Below are 18,157 nucleotides of genomic sequence, written 5' to 3'. Positions count from 1 at the left end.
ACCCAGCGTAGGAGGCATGGGCTCGAGAGGTGTGTGTGAGTCCCCAGCGTAGAAGGAGTGGGCTCGAGAGGCGTGTGTGAGTACCCAGCTTAGGAGGCATGGGCTCGAGAGGCGTGTGTGAGTACCCAGCGTAGGAGGCATAGGCTCGAGAGGCGAGTGTGAGTACCCAGTGTAGGAGGCATGGGCTGGAGGGCGTCTGTGAGTACCCAGTGTAGAAGGAGTGGGCTCGAGAGGCGTGTGTGAGTACCCAGCGTAGGAGGCATGGGCTCAAGAGGCGTGTGTGAGTACCCAGCATAGGAGGCATGGGCTCGAGAGGTGTGTGTGAGTACCCAGCATAGGAGGTGTGGGCTCGAGAGGTGTGTGTGAGTCCCCAGCATAGAAGGAGTGGGCTCGAGAGGTGTGTGTGAGTACCCAGCGTAGGAGACATGGGCTCGAGAGGCGTGTGTGAGTATCCAGCATAGGAGGTATGGGCTCGAGAGGCGTGTGTGAGTACCCAGTGTAGGAGCCTTGGGCTTGAGAGGCGTGTGTGAGTACCCAGCATAGGAGGCATGGGCTTGAGAGGCGTGTGTGAGTACCCAGCGTAGGAGGCGTGGGCTCAAGAGGCGTGTGTCAGTACCCAGTGTAGGAGGCATGGGCTCAAGAGGTGCGTGTGAGTACCCAGTGTAGGAGGCATGGGCTCGAGAGGTGTGTGCGAGTACCCAGCATAGGAGGCATGGGTTCGAGAGGCGTGTGTGAGTACCCAGCGTAGGAGGCATGGGCTCAAGAGGCGTGTGTGAGTACCCAGCGTAGGAGGCATGGGCTCGAGAGGCGTGTGTGAGTGCCCAGCGTAGGAGGCATGGGCTTGAGAGGTGTGTGTGAGTACCCACATAGGAGGCGTGGGCTCAAGAGGCGTGTGTGAGTACCCAGCATAGGAGGCAGGGGCTCGAGAGGTGTGTGTGGGTACCCAGCGTAGGAGGCATGGGCTCGAGAGGTGTGCGAGTACCCAGCGTAGAAGGAGTGGGCTCGAGAGGTGTGTGTGAGTACCCAGCGTAGGAGGCATGGGCTGGAGAGGCGTGTGTGAGTACCCAGCGTAGGAGGCATGGGCTCGAGAGGTGTGTGTGAGTACCCACATAGGAGGTGTGGGCTCGAGAGGTGTGTGTGAGTACCCAGCATAGGAGGCATGTGAGATCCCACATAGGAGGCCTGTGTGAGTACCCACATAGGAGGCGTGGGCTTGAGAGGCGTGAGTACCCACTCAGGAGGTGTGTGTGAGTACCCAGTGTATGAGGCTTGTGTGTACCCAAGTAGGAGGTGTGTGCGAGTACCCAGCATACAAGGCGTGGGCTCAAGAGGCATGTGTGTGTACTCATGTTGGTGACATGTGTGAGTACCCAGCATAGGAGGCGTTGGCTTTAGAGGTGTGTGTGAGTACCCAAAGTGGGAGGCATGTGTGAGTAACCAGCCTAGGAGGCATGGGCTTGAGAGGTGTGTGTGAGAACTCATATAGGAGGCGTGTGTGAGTACCGACATAGGAGGCGTGTGTGAGTACCCGGCGTGGGAGGTGTGGGCTCAAGAGGCACGTGTCTGAACCCACGGTTGCAGCATATGTGAGCACCCGGTGTAGGAGATGTAGGCTTGAGAGGCGTGTGTGAGTACCCACGTAGGAGGCATGTGTGAGTACCCAGCATAGGAGGCGTTGGCTTTAGAGGTGTCTGTGAGTACCGATGTGGGAGGCGTATGTGAGTAACCAGCGTAGGAGGCATGGGCTCGAGAGGCGTGTGTGAGAACTCATGTAGGAGGCATCGGATCGAGAGGCGTGTGTGAGAACTCACATAGGAGGCGTATGTGAGTGCCCACATAGGAGGCGTGTGTGAGTACCCAGCGTGGGAGGTGTGGGCTCAAGAGGCACATGTCTGAAACCACGGTTGCAGCATATGTGAGCAACCGGCGTAGGAGACGTAGGCTTGAGAGGCATGTGTGAGTACCCACATAGGAGGCATGTGTGAGTACCCATGTAGGAGGTGTGTGTGAGTACCCACGTAGGAGGTGTGAGCTTGAGAGGTGTGTGTGAGTACCCACGTAGGAGGCGTCAGCTTGAGAGGAGTGTGTGAGTACCCACGTAGGAGGCGTGTGTGAGTACCCACGTAGGAGGCGTGTGTGAGTACCCACATATGAGGCGTGTGTGAGTACCCATGTAGGAGGCGAGGGCTCGAGAGGCGTGAGTACCAACGTAGTAGGCGTGAGCTACAGAGGGGTGTGTGAGTACCAACGTAGGAGGCGTGCGTACCCACGTAGGAGGTGTGTGTGAGTACCCACATAGGAGTTGTGTGTGAGTACCCATGTAGGAGGTGAGGGCTCGAGAGGCATGTGTGAGTACCCATGTAGGAGGCGTGGGCTGTAGAGCCATGTGTGAGTACCCACATGGGAGGCGTGTGTGAGTACCCACGTAGGAGGCGTGTGTGAGTACACACATAGGAGGCGTGTGTGAGTACCAATTGTAGGAGGCGTGGACTCGAGAGGCGTGTGTATGTGTACCCACGTAGGAGGCGTGTGTGAGTACCCACATAGCAGGCGTGTGTGAGTACCCACGTAGGAGGCGTGTGTGAGTACCCACATAGAAGGCATGGGCTCGAGAGGCGTTTGTGAGTACCCACGTAGGAGGCGTGTGTGAGTACCCACATAGAAGGCATGGGCTCGAGAGGCGTGTGTGCGTACCCACGTAGGAGGCGTGTGTGAGTACCCACGTAGCAGGCGTGTGTGAGTACCGACATAGGAGGTGTGTGTGAGTACCCACGTAGCAAGCGTGTGTGAGTACCCACGTAGCAGGCGTGTGAGTACCCACGTAGGAGGCGTGTGTACCCACGTAGGAGGTGTGTGTGAGTACCCACGTAGGAGGGGTGTGTGAGTACCCACATAGCAGGCATGGGCTCGAGAGGCATGTGTGAGTACCCACGTAGGAGGCGTGTGTGAGTACCCACGTAGCAGGCGTGTTTGAGTACCCACGTAGCAGACGTGTGTGAGTACCCACGTAGCAGGCATGAGGCGTGTGCAGTGTGAGTGCTTTCCTCCTTTGGTGAGGCAGACATTGTGTGTTGCAGGTCAGTATCTTGCCTTGGTCTCCTCACTGCACTGTTACTCGTGGCGGATGCTTAATGTTTATTCATTAATATGACAGATCATTAAAAGTGTAAAACATGATGGAGAATGCGTGGCTTTGTGATATCTATTTGGCACCGCTGTATTTGTGTTGGAATGCTGGTTCTTGTCTGCAGTATGGGGTGCTCCAGGTGACCCCTCGCACTAATGTGGGGGTCCCTTCAATCTTTTTATGAACGTCACCAGCTTAGAGCTCTGAAGAAAAAGAAGAGAGAATCAAAATGCAGGCCTGCTTTACCGGTCTCATCACCATTCAGTGTACTTTATATTTCATGCAAACGTCATAACTACCAAATGCCTACATTCATGGAAAGGTAAAAGCTGTGGGGCTCTGGTGTCACCTGGAGAGCAGACTGGTTACCAGATGGCTCTGGAGGTGAGGGGGACCCCGTTCACTGCTCCCGCCTTCCGTTCACTAACTGCACTGCGTCAAGACTACAACTCCCAGAGTGCAACGTTTCATGGTGCGAAAGGCCACGTCAGCTGGTGCCCCAGGCCTGGGCCGTCTACATGTGATGTGGGCAAAGGTGGCGAGGGTCACACATGCAAGAATGGCTTGAATTCTGTGTATCCCACACGCTCATGGACAGGAGGTGGCCTCGAGGCGAGGGAGCAAGTGCCTAGAAGACCCGGGCACCTGCACTCAGTCTCTGCCTCTGGAAGATAAACTCTCACTGCAACGCTGCCTGATCACATTTATTCTCTGGAAATACCCTGTCCTGGCAGTGCCAGCCGAGGGAGCGGCGCTCTGCCAATGAATGCTCTAATGAGCCTCTCATGACCGCATTATACCTCTCCTGTGTCTGTGACTCCGACCTTGAAAAAATAAGAATCATTAAAGTTGGCTTTGTGTCCTAAGATGTAAACTGGACTCTGCTAAGATAGGTAGCTAGATCATTAGGACCCCGGGGGCATCTGGAGGGGACCCCGAGGGCAGGACCCAGAGGGCATCTGGAGGGGACCCCGAGGGGCAGGACCCAGAGGGCATCTGGATGGGCCCCGAGGGGCAGAACCCCGGGGGCATCTAGAGGGGACCCCGAGGGCAGGACCCAGAGGGCATCTGGAGGGGACCCCGGGGGCATCTAGAGGGGACCCTGAGGGGCAGGACCCCGGGGGCATCTGGAGGGGACCCCGAGGGCAGGACCCAGAGGGCATCTGGAGGGGACCCCGAGGGGCAGGACCCCGGGGGCATCTGGAGGGGACCCCGAGGGGCAGGACCCAGAGGGCATCTAGAGGGGACCCCGAGGGGCAGGACCCAGAGGGCATCTGGAGGGGACCCCGGGGGCATCTAGAGGGGACCCTGTGGGGCAGGACCCCGGGGGCATCTGGAGGGGACCCCGGGGGCATCTGGAGGGGACCCCGAGGGCAGGACCCAGAGGGCATCTAGAGGGGACCCCGAGGGGCAGGACCCAGAGGGCATCTGGAGGGGACCCCGGGGGCATCTAGAGGGGACCCTGTGGGGCAGGACCCCGGGGGCATCTGGAGGGGACCCCGGGGGCATCTGGAGGGGACCCCGAGGGCAGGACCCAGAGGGCATCTAGAGGGGACCCCGAGGGGCAGGACCCAGAGGGCATCTGGAGGGGACCCCGGGGGCATCTAGAGGGGACCCTGAGGGGCAGGACCCCGGGGGCATCTGGATGGGCCCCGAGGGGCAGAACCCCGGGGGCATCTGGAGGGGACCCCGGGGGCATCTAGAGGGGACCCTGAGGGGCAGGACCCCGGGGGCATCTGGATGGGCCCCGAGGGGCAGAACCCCGGGGGCATCTGGAGGGGACCCCGGGGGCATCTAGAGGGGACCCTGAGGGGCAGGACCCTGGGGGCATCTGGATGGGCCCCGAGGGGCAGAACCCCGGGGGCATCTGGAGGGGACCCCGAGGGCAGGACCCAGAGGGCATCTGGAGGGGACCCCGAGGGGCAGGACCCAGAGGGCATCTGGAGGGGACCCTGAGGGGCAGGACCCCGGGGGCATCTGGATGGGCCCCGAGGGGCAGAACCCCGGGGGCATCTAGAGGGGACCCCGAGGGCAGGACCCAGAGGGCATCTGGAGGGGACCCCGGGGGCATCTAGAGGGGACCCTGAGGGGCAGGACCCCGGGGGCATCTGGATGGGCCCCGAGGGGCAGAACCCCGGGGGCATCTGGAGGGGACCCCGAGGGCAGGACCCAGAGGGCATCTGGAGGGGACCCCGGGGGCATCTAGAGGGGACCCTGAGGGGCAGGACCCCGGGGGCATCTGGATGGGCCCCGAGGGGCAGAACCCCGGGGGCATCTGGAGGGGACCCCGAGGGCAGGACCCAGAGGGCATCTAGAGGGGACCCCGAGGGGCAGGACCCAGAGGGCATCTGGAGGGGACCCCGGGGGCATCTAGAGGGGACCCTGAGGGGCAGGACCCCGGGGGCATCTGGATGGGCCCCGAGGGGCAGAACCCCGGGGGCATCTGGAGGGGACCCCGAGGGGCAGGACCCAGAGGGCATCTGGAGGGGACCCCGGGGGCATCTGGAGGGGACCCCGAGGGGCAGGACCCAGAGGGCATCTGGAGGGGACCCCGGGGGCATCTAGAGGGGACCCCGAGGGGCAGGACCCAGAGGGCATCTGGAGGGGACCCCGGGGGCATCTAGAGGGGACCCTGAGGGGCAGGACCCCGGGGGCATCTGGATGGGCCCCGAGGGGCAGAACCCCGGGGGCATCTAGAGGGGACCCCGAGGGGCAGGACCCAGAGGGCATCTGGAGGGGACCCCGGGGGCATCTAGAGGGGACCCTGAGGGGCAGGACCCCGGGGGCATCTGGATGGGCCCCGAGGGGCAGAACCCCGGGGGCATCTAGAGGGGACCCCGAGGGGCAGGACCCAGAGGGCATCTGGAGGGGACCCCGGGGGCATCTGGAGGGGACCCCGAGGGGCAGGACCCAGAGGGCATCTAGAGGGGACCCCGAGGGCAGGACCCAGAGGGCATCTGGAGGGGACCCCGGGGGCATCTAGAGGGGACCCTGAGGGGCAGGACCCCGGGGGCATCTGGATGGGCCCCGAGGGGCAGAACCCCGGGGGCATCTAGAGGGGACCCCGAGGGGCAGGACCCAGAGGGCATCTGGAGGGGACCCCGGGGGCATCTAGAGGGGACCCTGTGGGGCAGGACCCCGGGGGCATCTGGATGGGCCCCGAGGGGCAGAACCCCGGGGGCATCTATAGGGGACCCCGAGGGGCAGGACCCAGAGGGCATCTAGAGGGGACCCCGAGGGGCAGGACCCAGAGGGCATCTAGAGGGGACCCCGAGGGGCAGGACCCAGAGGGCATCTGGAGGGGACCCCGGGGGCATCTGGAGGGGACCCCGAGGGGCAGGACCCAGAGGGCATCTGGAGGGGACCCCGGGGGCATCTAGAGGGGACCCCGAGGGGCAGGACCCAGAGGGCATCTGGAGGGGACCCCGGGGGCATCTAGAGGGGACCCTGAGGGGCAGGACCCCGGGGGCATCTGGATGGGCCCCGAGGGGCAGAACCCCGGGGGCATCTAGAGGGGACCCCGAGGGGCAGGACCCAGAGGGCATCTGGAGGGGACCCCGGGGGCATCTAGAGGGGACCCTGAGGGGCAGGACCCCGGGGGCATCTGGATGGGCCCCGAGGGGCAGAACCCCGGGGGCATCTGGAGGGGACCCCGAGGGGCAGGACCCAGAGGGCATCTGGAGGGGACCCCGGGGGCATCTAGAGGGGACCCCGAGGGCAGGACCCAGAGGGCATCTAGAGAGGACCCCGGAGGCATCTGGAGGAGACACCGAGGGGCAGGACCCAGAGGGCATCTAGAGAGGACCCCGGAGGCATCTGGAGGGGACCCCGGGGGCATCTAGAGGGGACCCCGAGGGCAAGACCCAGAGGGCATCTAGAGAGGACCTCGGAGGCATCTGGAGGAGACCCGGGTGGAGAGGACCCCGGGGATATCTAGAGAGGATCTCGGAGGCATCTAGAGAGGACCCCGGTGGAGAGGACCCCGAGAGCATGTGGAGGGGACCCCGAGGGGCAGGACCCAGAGGGCATCTAGAGGGGACCCCGAGGGGCAGGACCCAGAGGGCATCTGGAGGGGACCCCGGGGGCATCTAGAGGGGACCCTGAGGGGCAGGACCCCGGGGGCATCTGGATGGGCCCCGAGGGGCAGAACCCCGGGGGCATCTAGAGGGGACCCCGAGGGGCAGGACCCAGAGGGCATCTGGAGGGGACCCCGGGGGCATCTAGAGGGGACCCTGAGGGGCAGGACCCCGGGGGCATCTGGATGGGCCCCGAGGGGCAGAACCCCGGGGGCATCTGGAGGGGACCCCGAGGGCAGGACCCAGAGGGCATCTAGAGGGGACCCCGAGGGGCAGGACCCAGAGGGCATCTGGAGGGGACCCCGGGGGCATCTAGAGGGGACCCTGTGGGGCAGGACCCCGGGGGCATCTGGATGGGCCCCGAGGGGCAGAACCCCGGGGGCATCTGGAGGGGACCCCGAGGGGCAGGACCCAGAGGGCATCTGGAGGGGACCCCGGGGGCATCTGGAGGGGACCCCGAGGGGCAGGACCCAGAGGGCATCTGGAGGGGACCCCGGGGGCATCTAGAGGGGACCCCGAGGGGCAGGACCCAGAGGGCATCTGGAGGGGACCCCGGGGGCATCTAGAGGGGACCCTGAGGGGCAGGACCCCGGGGGCATCTGGATGGGCCCCGAGGGGCAGAACCCCGGGGGCATCTAGAGGGGACCCCGAGGGGCAGGACCCAGAGGGCATCTGGAGGGGACCCCGGGGGCATCTAGAGGGGACCCTGAGGGGCAGGACCCCGGGGGCATCTGGATGGGCCCCGAGGGGCAGAACCCCGGGGGCATCTAGAGGGGACCCCGAGGGGCAGGACCCAGAGGGCATCTGGAGGGGACCCCGGGGGCATCTAGAGGGGACCCTGTGGGGCAGGACCCCGGGGGCATCTGGATGGGCCCCGAGGGGCAGAACCCCGGGGGCATCTGGAGGGGACCCCGAGGGGCAGGACCCAGAGGGCATCTGGAGGGGACCCCGGGGGCATCTGGAGGGGACCCCGAGGGGCAGGACCCAGAGGGCATCTGGAGGGGACCCCGGGGGCATCTAGAGGGGACCCCGAGGGGCAGGACCCAGAGGGCATCTGGAGGGGACCCCGGGGGCATCTAGAGGGGACCCTGAGGGGCAGGACCCCGGGGGCATCTGGATGGGCCCCGAGGGGCAGAACCCCGGGGGCATCTAGAGGGGACCCCGAGGGGCAGGACCCAGAGGGCATCTGGAGGGGACCCCGGGGGCATCTAGAGGGGACCCTGAGGGGCAGGACCCCGGGGGCATCTGGATGGGCCCCGAGGGGCAGAACCCCGGGGGCATCTGGAGGGGACCCCGAGGGGCAGGACCCAGAGGGCATCTGGAGGGGACCCCGGGGGCATCTAGAGGGGACCCCGAGGGCAGGACCCAGAGGGCATCTAGAGAGGACCCCGGAGGCATCTGGAGGAGACACCGAGGGGCAGGACCCAGAGGGCATCTAGAGAGGACCCCGGAGGCATCTGGAGGGGACCCCGGGGGCATCTAGAGGGGACCCCGAGGGCAAGACCCAGAGGGCATCTAGAGAGGACCTCGGAGGCATCTGGAGGAGACCCGGGTGGAGAGGACCCCGGGGATATCTAGAGAGGATCTCGGAGGCATCTAGAGAGGACCCCGGTGGAGAGGACCCCGAGAGCATGTGGAGGGGACCCCGAGGGGCAGGACCCAGAGGGCATCTAGAGAGAACCCCGGAGGCATCTGGAGGAGACACCAAGGGGCAGGACCCAGAGGGCATCTAGAGAGGACCCCGGAGGCATCTGGAGGGGACCCCGGTGGAGAGGACCCCAGAGGCATCTGGAGGGGACCCCGAGGGGCAGGACCCTGAGGGCATCTAGAGGGGACCTTGGAGGCATCTGGAGGGGACACCGAAGGGCAGAACCCAGAGGGCATCTAGAGAGAACCCCGGAGGCATCTGGAGGAGACCCCGAGGGACAGGACCCAGAGGGCATCTAGAGAGGACCCTGCAGGCATCTGGAGGGGACCCCGGTGGAGAGGACCCAGAGGGCATCTAGAGGGGACCCCGAGGGGCAGGACCCAGAGGTCATCGAGAGAGGGCCTCGGAGGCATCTGGAGGGGACCCGGAGGATCAGGACCCAGAGGGCATCTAGAGAGGACCCGGGAGGCATCTGGAGGAGACCCCGTGGGACAGGACACAGAGGGCATCTAGAGAGGACCTCGGAGGCATCTGGAGGAGACCCCGAGGGGCAGGACCCAGAGGTCATCTAGCGGGGACCCCGAGGGGCAGGACACAAAGGGCATCTAGAGAGGTCCTCGGAGGCATCTAGAGGGGACCCTGAGGGGCAGGACCCAGAGGGCATCTAGAGAGGACCCCGGAGGCATCTGGAGGAGACCCTGAGGGGCAGGACCCAGAGGGCATCTAGAGAGGACCTCAGAGGCATCTAGAGAGGACCCTGGTGGAGAGGACCCCGAGGGCATCTAGAGAGGACCTCGAGGGGCAGGACCCAGAGGGCATCTAGAGGGGACCCCGAGGGACAGGACCCAGAAGGCATCTAGAGAGGCCCCCAGGAGCATCTGGAGGGGACCACGAGGGGCAGGACCCAGAGGGCATCTAGAGAGGACCTCGGAGGCATCTAAAGAGGACCCCGAGAGGCAGGACCCAGAGAGCATCTAGAGAGGACCCCGGAGGCATCTAGAGGGGACCCCAAGGGGCAGGACCCCAATGGCATCTAGAGGGGACCCCGGAAGCATTTAAGAAAGGACCCCGAGGGCATCTAGAGAGGACTCTGGGGGACAGGACCTCGAAGGCATCTAGAGAGAACCCAGGGTCATGTAGAGAGGACTCCGGGGGCATCTAGAGAGGACCCCGGGGGCATCTGGAGGGGACCCCGAGGGGCAGGACCCAGAGGGCATCTAGAGAGGCCGAGGCTCCTGTATTCTCTGCTCTGTCCCAGTGCTCCTGTATTCTCTGCTCTGTCCCAGTGCTCCTGTATTCTCTGCTCTGTCCCAGTGCTCATGTATTCCCTGCTCTGTCCCAGTGATCCTGTATTCTCTGCTCTGTCCCAGTGCTCATGTATTCCCTGCTCTGTCCCAGTGATCCTGTATTCTCTGCTCTGTCCCAGTGCTCCTGTATTCTCTGCTCTGTCCCAGTGCTCCTGTATTCTCTGCTGTGTCCCAGTGCGCCTGTACCCTATTCTCTGTCCCAGTGCTCATGTATTCCCTGCTCTGTCCCAGTGATCCTGTATTCTCTGCTCTGTCCCAGTGCTCATGTATTCCCTGCTCTGTCCCAGTGATCCTGTATTCTCTGCTCTGTCCCAGTGCTCCTGTATTCTCTGCTCTGTCCCAGTGCTCCTGTATTCTCTGCTGTGTCCCAGTGCGCCTGTACCCTATTCTCTGCCCAGTGTTCCCTTAGACTCTCTTCTGTTCCAGTTCTTTCTTTCCTCTTCACACTACCCCAGTTTTCATTTGTCTTTGCTCTGCCCTAATTCTTTCTTTTCTCTTTGCTCAGTCCCAGTTCTTTCTTTTCTCTCACTCTGTCCCAGTTCTTTCTTTTCTCTTCGCTCTGTCCCAGTTCTTTCTTTTCTCTCTGCTCTGCCCCATTCTCTGCTCTGCCCCAATCTTTGCTCTGTCCCCGTGTCTTGCCTCACCTCTTCCCCCACCCTTCTCTGCTTCATACTGAGATCCTAGATTCTTACCATCGTCCTGCTTCTCTCTTGCTCGTGAACTTTTCTCTTTGCTGATGTAAGTAGTTCTCTCCCATGTGGGCTAAAATTGTTACTCTCCGCAAAGTCACTAATAGACACAGAAAATAATAATATATTATTGTAATCCCTGCCTAGCGCACAACACAACATTTATGCTAGTACCCCAGTCCCAACACTCCACTCCTGTGGCTCCAATTTCACATTCCTGAGACCCTTGAACCCACACTCCACTCTTGGGACACAGTACGCACGCTCCACTTCTGTCATCCCAGTATCCCACTTCCAATCCTGCGACCTCCAGACACACACTGCACTCTCTGGGCCCAGATTTCATATTTTATTCCTAGGACCCCCCCACGCCCACACTCCACTACTGGGACTACCACACACTACTTCCATGAGCCTCATCCACACACACAGGTCCCCTGACCGTACCGACACAGCACTACTGTGGCTCCACATCCACGTTACCTTTGAAACCTATGTACCCACGGGTCACTCCTGTGACCGCTGCACCCACACTCAGCTCCTGTGACCCTTGCACCCACACTCTACTCCTGTGACCGCTGCACCCACACTCCACTCCAGTGACCGCTGCACCCACACTCAGCTCCAGTGACCGCTGCACCCACACTCTGCTCCATTGACCGCTGCACCCACCCTCCGCTCCTGTGACCGCTGCACCCACACTCCACTCCAGTGACCGCTGCACCCACACTCAGCTCCTGTGACCCTTGCACCCACACTCTACTCCATTGACCGCTGCACCCACCCTCCGCTCCTGTGACCCTTGCACCCACATTCCACTTCTGTGACCGTTGCACCCACACTCTACTCCAGTGACCGCTGCACCCACACTCCACTCCAGTGGCCGCTGCACCCACACTCTGCTCCTGTGACCTTTGCACCCACATTCCACTTCTGTGACCGCTGCACCCACACTCCGCTCCTGTGTCCCTTGCACCCACACTCCACTCCAGTGACCGCTGCACCCACACTCCGCTCCTCTGACCCTTGCACCCACATTCTACTTCTGTGACCCTTGCACCCACACTCTGTTTCTGTGACCCATGCACTTACGCTCCACGCCTGTGACCTCTGCACCCAAACTCCACTCGTGACCCTTGCACACCCACTCTGTTTCTGTGAACCCACACTCCACTCCTGTGACCCTTGCACCCACACTCCATTTCTGTGACACGTGCACCCACACTTCATTTCTGTGACCCCTGCACCCACACTCCACTCACACTCCGTTTCTGTGACTAGTGTACCCACACTCTGTTTCTGTGGCCCCTGCACCCACACTCCACTCCTGTCACCCTTGCACCCACACTCCGTTTCTGTGACCCCAGCACCCATACTCCAGTACTGTCACCCTTGCACCCACACTCTGTTTCTGTGACACGTGCACCCTCACTTCATTTCTGTGACCCCTGCCCCCACACTCCACTCACACTCCGTTTCTGTGACTAGTGAACCCACACTCTGTTTCTGTGACCCCTGCACCCACACTACACTCCGGTGACCCCTGCAACCACACTCTACTGCTGCCTGACACATGAAGTATCTGCAAGACCTGTGAGCACTTTCTCACGCATCCAGCTCCTTTAAATACCTCCACATATTCTTGATAACTGGAAGGAAGCTGGGAATGGACTGATCTGTGAAGGAGTTTCTGCTCAAGTCCACACTCAGAGAAGGGTTGGCCTGGAGGGCAATGCTCAAGTCCTGCGCACAGGCATCAGTCAGGCCATTGCTGCTCAACCTGTGGAAGAAAAACAAACACATGGGAGCAAATTCCACTGAGAGTGAGTCTGCACATACCCATCACTCTCCACGTACCTGTCACTCTGCACATACCCGTCTCTCTGCACATACCCATCACTCTCCACGTACCTGTCACTCTGCACATACCCGTCACTCTGCACATACCCATCACTCTCCACGTACCTGTCACTCTCCACGTACCTGTCACTCTGCACATACCCGTCTCTCTGCACATACCCATCACTCTCCACGTACCTGTCACTCTGCACATACCCGTCTCTCTGCACATACCCATCACTCTCCACATACCCGTCACTCTGCACATACCCATCACTCTCCACGTACCTGTCACTCTCCACGTACCTGTCACTCTGCACATACCCGTCTCTCTGCACATACCCATCACTCTCCACGTACCTGTCACTCTGCACATACCCGTCTCTCAGCACATACCCATCACTCTCCACGTACCTGTCACTCCGCACATACCCGTCTCTCTGCACATACCCATCACTCTCCACGTACCTGTCACTCCGCACATACCCATCTCTCTGCACATACCCATCACTCTCCACGTACCTGTCACTACGCACATACCCGTCTCTCTGCACATACCCATCACTCTCCACGTACCTGTCACTCTGCACATACCCGTCTCTCTGTACATACCCATTACTCTACATATATTCTTCATCTTTCACATGGCATTCACTCTGCACATATCCTTCACACACCCTTACCTCTGCACACACACTTTGCTCTGCACATGCCCTTTCCTCTGCACACACACTTTACTCTCCACACACAATTTACTGTGCACACTCCCTTTACTGTGCACACACCCTTCCTTCTGCACACACGCTTTACTCTGCACACACCCTTTACTGTGCACACGCCCTTCCTTCTGCACACACCCTTCCCTAGGCACATAACCTTCTCTCTGCAAATACTCATCACCCTTCACATACCCTTCCCCGTGCACACACCTTTCCCTCAGCACATACCCATCACACTCCACGTACCCTTCACTCTGCACGCACCCGTCACTCTGCACATACTGGTCTTTCTGCATACACCCATTACTTAGACACACACTCTTCATCCTTCACATGCCATTCACTCTGCACATGCCCTTCACACACCCTTCCCTCTGCACACACGCTTTACTCTGCACACACCCTTCGCTCTCCATACACGTTTTACTCTGCACACCCCATTCCCTCTGCACACACCCTTACTGTGCACATGCCCTTCCCTCTGAACAAGCCCTTCGCTCTGCACATGCCCTGTACTGTGCACACACCCTTCCTTGTGCACACATGCTTTACTCTGCACATAACCTTCGCTCTGCACATACTCATCACCCTTCATATACACTTCCCTCTGCATATTCCCCTTTACAAAACTTTCTCTCTTTACATACCCTTTCTTCTGCACATACCCTTTCCTCTGCACATTCCATTCACTCACCACCTACTCTTCACATACCCTTCCCTTTGCACATACTGTTACCTCTGAACATAACATTCAGTCTTCACATGCCTTTCCTATAACCTTCCCTCTGTACATTTTCCTTCACATACCCTTCCCTGTGCACATACCCTTCACTCTGTATATACCCTTCCCTCATCACATACCGTTCCCTCTGCACATACCACTCCCTCTGCAAACACCTTTGCATCTACGCACACCCTTCCCCCTGCACTCACCCTTCCCTCTGCACACATCCTTCCCTCTGCACATACCCTTCCCTCTGCACATACCCTTCCCTCTGCAGATACTCTTCTTCGGCATATACCCTTTCACTCTGCACACTTCGTCCACTCTGCATACACCCTTCACATACCCTTCCCTCTGTACATACTCGTCTCACTGCACACACCCTTCCCTCGTCACATACCCTTCACTCTGCACATACTCTTCACTCTGCACACACCCTTCACATATCCTGCCCTCTGCACAAACCCTTCCCTCGGCATATACCCTTCCCTTGGCACACACCCTGCCCTCTGCACAAACCCTTCCCTCTGCACATACCCTTCCCTTGGCACACACCTTGCCCTCTGCACAAACCCTTCCCTCTGCACATACCCTTCCCTTGGCACACACCTTGCCCTCTGCACATGCCCTTCCCTCTGCACATATCCTGCCATCTGCACAAACCCTTCCCTCGGCATATACCCTTCCCTTGGCACACACCCTGCCCTCTGCACTAACCCTTCCCTCGGCATATACCCTTCCCTTGGCACACACCCTGCCCTCTGCACAAACCCTTCCCTCTGCATATACCCTTCCCTTGGCACATATCCTTCACTCTGCACACACCCATCACATATCCTGCCCTCTGCACAAACTCTTCCCTCAGCACATACCCTTTGATCTGCACATACCCTTCCCTCTGCACACTTAATTCGCTCTGCACATACCCTTCCTTCTGCAAATACCCTTCCCTCTCCTCATACTGTTCCCCTGTACATATCCTTCCCTCAGCACATTTTCTTCCATCTGCACATACCCTTCACATCCCCTTCCCTCTAGACATACCCCTCCCTTGGCACATACCCTTCCCTCTGTACATACCCTTCACATACCCTTCCCTCTGTACATACCCTTCACATACCCTTCCCTCTAGACATACCCCTCCCTTGGCACATACCCTTCCCTCTGCACATACCATTCACAGACCCTTCCCTCTGCACATACCCTTCACAGACCCTTCCCTCTGCACATACCCTTCACATACCCTTCCCTCTGCACATACCCTTCACATACCCTTCCCTCTAGACATACCCCTCCCTTGACACATACCCTTCCCTCTGCACATACCATTCACAGACCCTTCCCTCTGCACATACCCTTCACAGACCCTTCCCTCTGCACGTACCCTTCACATACACATCCCTCTGCACATACCCTTCACATACCCTTCCCTCTGCACATACCCTTCACATACCCTTCCTTCTGCACATTTCCTTCCGTTGGCACATATTCTTCACACTGCATACTTCTTTCACTCTGCACATACCCTTACCTCTACATGACCCCTTCACATACCTTTCCCTCTATACATGTCCTTCCGTCTGCACATATCCTTCTCTCTGCACATATCCTTCACATACCTTTCCCTCCGCACATCCCCTTTCATCTGCTCATACTCTTCACTATGCACATAAACTTCAAATGCTGTTCCCTCTGCACACATCCTTCACTCTGCACACACCCTTCCCTTGGTACATAACCTTCCCTTGGCATACACCCTGCCCTCTGCAGATACTTTTCCTCTGCAAATACCCTTCCCTCTGCACATATCGTTCCCTCTCCACATACTCTTCCCCTGCACATATCCGTCCCTCGGCACATACTCTTACCTCTGCACATACCCTTCCCTCATCACATACCCTTCACTATGCACATAAACCTCTCATTCCCTTCCCTCTGCACATACCCTTCCCTGATCACATACCCTTCCCTCAGCACATACCCTTCCCTCGGCACAAACTCTTTACACACCCTCCCCTTTGCACACACCCTGCCCTCTGCACATACCCTTCACATACCCTTCCCTCAGCACATACCCTTCACACACTCTGCCCTCTGCAAAAACTCTTCCCTTAGCACATACCCTTCCCTTGCACACACCCTGCCCTCTGCACATACCCTTCACATACCCTTCCCTCTGCACACACCCTTCCCTCGGCACAAACTCTTCACACACCTTGCCCTCTGCACACAACCTTCACATACCCTCCACTCTGCACACACCCTTCCCTCTGCACACATCCTCCCCTCTCCACATACTCTTCCCTATGCACATACTCTTCACATACCTTTCCTTCTGCACATACCTTTCCCCCTGCACATACCCTTCACTCTGCATATACCCTTCACATACCCTTTCCTCTGCACCTACCCTTGCTTCTGCCCATACCCTTCCCTTGGCACATACCATTCCCCTGCATATACCCTTTACTCTACACATACCCTCCACTCTGCACACACCCTTCCCTCTGCACACATCCTCCCCTCTCCACATACTCTTCCATCTGCGCATACTCTTTCCTCTGCACATACCTTTCACATACCCTTTCCTCTTCACATATTCTTTACAATGCACAAAACCTTCCCTCAGCACAAACCCTTTGCTGTGCACATACCCTTCACAAACCCTTCGCTGTGCACATACTCTTCACAAACCCTTCCCTCTGCACATACCCTTCCCTCGGCACATGCCCTTCTCTCTGCACATACCCTTCACAAACCCTTCCTTCTGCACATACCCTTCCCTCTGCACATACCTTCACATACCTTCACCTCTACACATACCATTCCCCCATGCACATACCCTTCACATACCCTTTCTCTGCACATACCCTTCCCTCGGCACATACCCTTCATTACGCACTTTCCCTTCAATATGACCATACCCTTCCCTCAGCACATGCCCTTCTCTCTGCCCATACCCTTCACAAACCCTTCCCTCTGCGCGTACCCTTCCCTCTGCACATACCCTTCCCTCGGCACATACCCTTCGCATACCTTCACCTCTGCACATACCTTTCCCCCATGCACATACCCTTCCCTCTGCACATACCCTTCACATACCTTTCACTCTGCGCACACCCTTCTCTCTGCACATACCCTTTATTCTCCACAAACCTTTCACACCACACATACCCCTCCCTCTGCACATACTCTTCCCTCTGCACATACCCCTCCCTCTGGACATACTCTTCTCTCTGCTCACACTCTTCCCTCTGCACGTAGCCATAATTCTCCATATACCCTTCTCTCTGCATAAACCCTTCTCTTGGCACATACCATTCCCTCAGCACATAGCCTTTCCTGGCATCTAGCCTCTCCTCTGCCCACACTCTTCCCTCTGTACATACCCTTCCATCTGCACATACCTTTCACCCTGTACATACCCTTCCCTCAGCACACACCTTTCAGCCTGTACATGCAGCACTTCTCATGGCACACACCTTTGACTCTGCACATACCCTTCCCTCTAAAGACACCCTTCCCTCTGCACATACCCTTCACATACCCTTCCCTCTGCACGTACCCTTCACATACCCTTCCCTCTGCACGTACCCTTCACATACCCTTACCTCTGCACATACCCTTCACATACCCTCCACTCAGCACACACCCTTCCCTCGGCACATACCCTTCACATACCCTTCCCTCTGCACATACCCTTCACATACCCTTCCCTCTGCACGTACCCTTCACATACCCTTCCCTCTGCACGTACCCTTCACATACCCTTCCCTCTGCATATACCCTTCACATACCCTTCCCTCTGCACATACCCTTCCCTCTGCACCTACCCTTGCCTCTGCACATACTCTTCATATACCGTTCCTTCTGCACATACCTTTCCCCTCGCACATACCCTTCATTCCGCACATACCCTGCCCTCTGCACATGCCTTTCTGCACACGACCTTCCCTCTGTACATCCCCTTCTCTCCATACACCACCAATTCGACCCACTTGCAAGGCCCAAACCTTCCCTTTTCTTGC

At 59.3% G+C, this 18,157-nt stretch overlaps 1 protein-coding gene across 3 annotated transcripts in view; it reads right to left on the bottom strand.

The window, feature by feature from the left end:
• Positions 1-203: 203 nt before the first annotated feature.
• LOC138262281 (NACHT, LRR and PYD domains-containing protein 3-like) overlaps positions 204-18,157 on the bottom strand; it is a 260,469-nt gene continuing 242,515 nt past the window's right edge. For all 3 annotated transcript variants that reach the window (XM_069212175.1, XM_069212177.1, XM_069212176.1), the window contains 3 exons: positions 12,478-12,627; positions 10,851-10,947; positions 204-3,330 (listed from right to left, as the gene is read on the bottom strand). In XM_069212175.1, the coding sequence (XP_069068276.1) occupies positions 3,280-3,330; positions 10,851-10,947; positions 12,478-12,627 (298 nt within the window). In that variant the 3' untranslated portion in view covers positions 204-3,279. The remainder of the gene's footprint in view (positions 3,331-10,850; positions 10,948-12,477; positions 12,628-18,157) is intronic.

This window comes from Pleurodeles waltl, chromosome 10, assembly GCF_031143425.1.
Source record: "Pleurodeles waltl isolate 20211129_DDA chromosome 10, aPleWal1.hap1.20221129, whole genome shotgun sequence".
Classification (NCBI taxonomy): Eukaryota; Metazoa; Chordata; class Amphibia; order Caudata; family Salamandridae; genus Pleurodeles; species Pleurodeles waltl.
This window is presented reverse-complemented; position numbering and strand designations above follow the sequence as displayed.